A 6,240-nucleotide genomic window follows, 5' to 3' on the forward strand; every position below is an offset into this window, starting at 1 on the left:
TTATTTATTTGATTTGGGGCTTGTTTTAAAATTTCAATTTAGTTTTGTTATTTACATTTACATTATATTTAAATTTTGTCATTTAACAGACGCTTTTATCCAAAGCGACTTACAAATGAGGACAATAGAAGCAATCAAAACCAACAAAAGAGCAGTAATATGCAAGTGCTATATTAGTATATTATTATAGTGTTATATTTCAATTTCACAAAGAAATGTGCAGCATTTTGTCCAAGCAATAATAAAAGGACACATTTAATTTATAATTTGTCTTAAATCTCATTTTGTTAAAATAAATAAATAATCGTGAATCGAATCGTGAAATCAAAATCGTGAATAGAATCGAATCGTGAGTTGAGTGAATCGTTACATCCCTACACTGAATGTAAACAGTGTATGCTGTTCTGTGTCCAAATGTCTGTCCTGTTCTGTCTGTTCTGTCCAAAATGGCGCCAGGGTGACGCGGAGACGACGAATTGTTGAATAAAGTCGTTTTTTTGTTGTTGTTGTGCTGGGCAACGATTAATCGCATCCAAAATAAAAGTTTTTTTGTACATAATATATGTGTGTGTACTGTGTTTATTTATTATGTATATTTAAAGACACACACATACAGTATATATTTAGAAAATTTAAACATGTATTTACATGTTCATATAATTTATATTATACATAAATATATTTAATATATAAGCATAACATATTTTACTTAAATATATACATGCACTTGTATTTATTTATATATACATAATAAATATACACAGTACACACACATATATTATTTACACAAAAACTTTTATTTCGGATGCGATTAATCTCGATTAATCATTTGACAGCACTATTTTTTTCTTTTGCGCACAAAAAGTATTCTCGTAGCTTCGTAAAATTACGGTTGAACCCCTGCTGTCACATGGATTATTTTAACGATCTCCTTGCTACATTTCTGGACCTGGATCATTGCGGTCTATGGGAGGGTCAGAGAGCTGTCAGAATTAATCAAAAATATCTTAATTTGTGTTCCAAAGATGAACGGAGGTCTTACGGGTTTAGAACGACATGAGGGCGAGTAATTAATGACAGAATTTTCATTTTTGGGTGAACCAACCCTTTAATATATCTAATGTTAAAAACAGTTTTTGCTGCTTGATATTTTTGTGGAAACAGTGATTTTTTTTTCCAGAAGATAAATATTGTAACATTACGCATGTCTTATGTTTATTTGTCAAAAACTATTTTAATAAAAAAATATTTTTATAAAAATTAATTACAAAAACTATTTCATGGTCAGTAAGATTTACAATGCTGGTAAATTCACTTGCCAAGCTCCTACATTGATTTAGCGTTAATAAAAACACGAAAAGGACACTAAAGTCATACAGCACTCTTACCTGTAAAGAGGTAATAGATCCACTGTGGCCCTGCAGGACCGCCACTGGGGCACAAGTACGAAGGCACCAGACTCTAATGGTTTTGTCGCAGCTCCCGGCCGCAATAAGGGTATTCTCAAAGTTAACTGCTAGATCTGATATCTCAGCATAATGTCCTCTGAGAGTAGAGTGAAGCCTTCCGTCAAAAGAGGACCAGATCTTCACCAAGGCATCGTCGGAACCCTGAGGGTCAGGAAATGAACAGGGTCAAGGGTTCTACAGCAGACCAAGAGCCGAGTCTGAGGGCACTGCAAAAGAATACTGATGCTCACCGTAAAAATCCTGGAACCTGTTCGATCAAAGGCTATACAGTACACGGCAGAGAGATGTCCCAGGATCCTCCTGTGCATCTTCATGTGCTGATAATTGCTGACAGGGTTGATAGAGCTGAAGCGCTGAGCTCCTGTGAGCTCTCTGCCTCGGCACACCTCCGCTACAACCACAGAGAGGAAATCCACTCAAATCACTCAACATTTCATTTCTCTGTTTGCCAGGCCAGAAGTCTAAATACATTCAACAGGGATCAGGGATGGCTAGGAGCCAGAGTGAGAGGAAAGTCATGCTGTGGAAAGTTCATCATCTTACATCAGCATGTAATGTCATGGATGCAATTAAAGCATCATCCTTCCAAACCCAATTCCTTGCCAGTCCTTTTGACATCTGATCCTCACTTAAAAATATTAATATTACAAATTTTCTACTGATTGAGAGAGGAAATACTGCAGTATATTGACTCAGAATGCCCTATTTTACTGTCATGATGAGTGAATATTGTCAAAAAATACCACACTAAATAGTGACTAAACATGACCCCTTTTAATACATGTTAACCAGGAGTCACTCATTTCTAATCACGGCATCGTCTGATAAAATCAACATAGCCAAAACAACCGCATAGCCGCTCTAGATGTGTAGATGCATGTTGATTTTATCAGACGATGCCGCGATTATAAATGAGAGTGACTCCTGGTTAACAAGCATTAAAAGGGGTCGTGTTTAGTCACTATTTAGGGTGGTATTTTTTGACAATATTCACTCATCATGACAGTAAAATAGGGCAAGTCAATATACTGCAGTATTTCCTCTCTCAAAATATGGTTAACACATGGTCATGCATGAAAAAAAATAATACCGTCATGTACCGTGAAACCGGTATAATTTTGAAAAATACCGTAATATAAATTTTTGGTCATACCGCCCAGCACTAACGTCAATGGTACTGTAATTTGATAAGATTGAACGCCCATAATGTTCATTAAATAATTACATTTTTAAATATGGCCACAAACAGCAATAATTGGGGTCCAAGAAGATTGGAAAAGGGGAGAAAATGACCATAATTGGCAAATGTGAAAAAATAATATACTACATACACCGGTATTGCGGTATTTTAAAAATTCATATCATAACAAAAATAAACACCGGTATTCGGTATGAACCGGTATACCGCCCAGCATTAGTTTGAACTGTAAATGATCAGACTATTAAATGTTAAAAATCGTCAAATTTCAAAATGGCTCTAACAACTTTTATATTAAAAGTAAAAATGATTACAATTTTAATTTCAGATGCAATTAATTGTGATTAACTGAAAAACAATTGATTTAGTAAAAAATGTAAATGATTCAGAGCCCTAATTTGATCATTTGATTTCAAGTACTTTGGATCTCCATGTGCTGTCTTTATACACAGAAGGTGAGCCAAGTAGATAATTGGTTCATGTCTAATGTGTCCTCTATGTAGTTACATTATAGCACTATAATTCAAGATTTGCTGCATATCATAGACCATCATAAACATTATTTTCAACTTTTCACTTATTTTCATCTTTTAAAGCAAGTTATTTGTTAAGATGCAACAATTATTTATCTGTGCATATATTTGCCATTCTGCATATAGTGCTCTTTAATCAAAACAATTGCTAAGAAAAAAAAATGCTACAAATAATCAACATCCTAACAATAATTCCTCTCTTCCAGCATCCTGTAACTCAAATGAGATCATAGCAATTAGCAAACAACGATCCGATCAATACCTGATGGAAAAAAAAGTCTGTCATTCGAGAAAATGTTTCACTTGAATATGCGTCACAATAGGGAAGAAAAGAAGATCAGAACTACCGTTTCATGCCAACTTAACAAAAAGAAAAGGAATACAGCGATCTTTGCATTTTTTTTCCTAGCCAGTAAGAACGTAGCCAAAAAAACCCATTAAAAATCCTCATCGTTGAGCCCTGACACAGCAAACTGAAGGTACTCACCAATATTGGCATCCCTGCAGCTTAAAGGCCTCTCAGGTGGTCTCCCTCTATGAAGGGCCGCAAACGTGGAGGCTTTACATCTGCTATTGCCGCAGTCTAGAGATGTTGAGAGAAGGCAGACAGTAGTGACATTTACACTTGGATAGCTGACAAACACACCAAGGCAGAAGGGGTTGAAAGCTCCAGCCTTATCTCACCTTTTGACGTTCGCAGTAAAGAGTGTTTCCCGGCCCCGAGTAGAGAGTGGACTCCTGGCACACCAGACGGAACCTCTCGGTCCAGAATCGGACCAATCTGCTTGCATATTTGCAACAGGTGGTCTGGTGCAATATGTCTGTTGGCAGCGACCTAACAAAGAATAAAGGATCCTTTACTTTCGTTATGTAATGAATTACCAAAATTAAAAAATAAAGAAATAAATGAATAAATGTGTGTGTGTGTGTGTATATACAGTATCTCACAGAAGTGAGTACACCCCTCACATTTTTGTAAATATTTTATTATATCTTTTCATGTGACAACACTGAAGAAATGACACTTTGCTACAATGTAAAGTAGTGAGTGTACAGCCAGCATAACAGTGTAAATTTGCTGTCCCCTCAAAATAACTCAACACACAGCCATTAATGTCTAAACCGCTGGCCACAAAAGTGAGTACACCCCTAAGTGAAAATGTCCAAATTGGGCCCAATTAGCCATTTTCTCTCCCCTGTGTCATGTGACTCATTAGTGTTACAAGGTCTCAGGTGTGAATGGCGAGCAGGTGTGTTAAATTTGGTGTTATTGCTCTCAATCTCTCATACTGGTCACTGGAAGTTCAACATGGCACCTCATGGCAAAGAACTCTCTGAGGATCTGAAAAAAAGAATTGTTGCTCTACATAAAGATGGCGTAGGCTATAAGAAGATTGCCAAGACCCTGAAACTGAGCTGCAGCACGGTGGCCAAGACCATACAGCGGTTTAACAGGACAGGTTCCACTCAGAAAAGGCCTCGCCATGGTCGACCAAAGAAGTTGAGTGCACGTGCTCAGCATCATATCCAGAGGTTGTGTTTGGGAAATAGACATATGAGTGCTGCCAGCATTGCTGCAGAGGTTGAAGGGGTGGGGGGTCAGCCTGTCAGTGCTCAGACCATACGCCGCACACTGCATCAAATTGGTCTGCATGGCTGTCGTCCCAGAAGGAAGCCTCTTCTAAAGATGATGCACAAGAAAGCCCGCAAACAGTTTGCTGAAGACAAGCAGACTAAGGACATGGATTACTGGAACCATGTCCTGTGGTCTGATGAGACCTGAGGGGTGTACTCACTTCTGTGAGATACTGTATATATATTTTAGGGGTGGGAGAAAAAAAATTGATTCTCCGATGCATCGCGATTCTCTCTTCAACGATTCTGAATCTATTCTGAGCAAGGTTTTTCCCCGCATATGGCACGTGTGCGCGCTAGAGACAATCGCGGCGGGCGTCATTGCACAGAATATGCGCTGTGAGACACGTGTGCATTGCTTGACAGTGTGTGCTTACACCCTCAGTTATTTCAGTATTTCACGTTAGATATGCTTTCATTTATGCCGTTTGGAATGCAGTACCTATAAGATGCACGAAACTCACGTACTGACAGACTTTCATGTGTGCTTTGTGTTTGTTGTCCTGAAGCTCGATCGCGGCTGCGGTTAAATGCACTTGCATCTCCAAATACTTTTATACGAAATTGATGTAAACACAGCCAGTTATGTTTTCAGAACAGGACAAAATATCTGATATATCGAAATAGAAATGTGCATTAGTGTGAATCGGTGTGAATGCAGCCTGTTAAAGCTGCCACTGTCTGTGATCTCATCAGTAATAATCAAACAGCAATAATGCTGAGGAAAAAAGAAAAACCCATAACTATGATTGTCTGTAAACTTTCGGATAGCCTACTTAAAGAACACTTTTTTTAAAATAAGTAATCATTTTAAAAAGTAGCCTGCTTATATAATTTAATTTTTAAAAAAATTATATCAAATGTATATGAAAATGTAGCCAAGTGCAGTAATATTGAAATTTGAGTGTGACACATCGTGATATTGAGTTTAATCGAATCGTTGACATGATAATCGCAATTGAATTGAATCAATGAAGATTCACACCCTATTTTTAAAGCTGCAGTCTGTAAGTTTTGCCTCTTTGTCGCCATCTCTGTTTGAAAACCTGGAATTGCAGCTGTGTGCGGAATTATCTAGCTTGAGTGGGTTGTGAGTCAGCACGGCTCCAGCGCGAATGAATCTAATGGCGCTTTTCCACTGCGTGGTACGACTCGGCTCGGTACGGCTCAGTACGGTACGGCACGGCTCGGTTCGGCTCGGTTTGCGTTTCCACTGCAGTTTAGTATCGCTTTAGAATGGGTGGGATTATTCACATGTCGTTATAGTTGCGCCGCCTCTACTGTCAAGAGCGCTCATACGCGCATTATTATTAACGGACTCACGCGTGCTTACTGCACGACTCCTGTACGCCACCGCAATCGTCTTTACCTTGATTGCAGTCTTCATCCATCAAAACTTTACTAG

At 38.2% G+C, this 6,240-nt stretch overlaps 1 protein-coding gene across 4 annotated transcripts in view; it reads right to left on the minus strand.

The window, feature by feature from the left end:
• brwd1 (bromodomain and WD repeat domain containing 1) overlaps positions 1-6,240 on the minus strand; it is a 40,560-nt gene that overhangs the window by 32,374 nt on the left and 1,946 nt on the right. For 3 of the 4 annotated variants that reach the window (XM_016541953.1, XM_016541955.1, XM_016541954.1), the window contains 4 exons: positions 3,885-4,035; positions 3,688-3,783; positions 1,700-1,860; positions 1,389-1,610 (listed from right to left, as the gene is read on the minus strand). In XM_016541953.1, the coding sequence (XP_016397439.1) occupies positions 1,389-1,610; positions 1,700-1,860; positions 3,688-3,783; positions 3,885-4,035 (630 nt within the window). The remainder of the gene's footprint in view (positions 1-1,388; positions 1,611-1,699; positions 1,861-3,687; positions 3,784-3,884; positions 4,036-6,240) is intronic. The other variant, XM_016541952.1, reaches the window with a different exon arrangement.

The sequence above is a fragment of the Sinocyclocheilus rhinocerous genome, unplaced genomic scaffold (assembly GCF_001515625.1).
Source record: "Sinocyclocheilus rhinocerous isolate Xijiao unplaced genomic scaffold, SAMN03320098_v1.1 scaffold1270, whole genome shotgun sequence".
Classification (NCBI taxonomy): Eukaryota; Metazoa; Chordata; class Actinopteri; order Cypriniformes; family Cyprinidae; genus Sinocyclocheilus; species Sinocyclocheilus rhinocerous.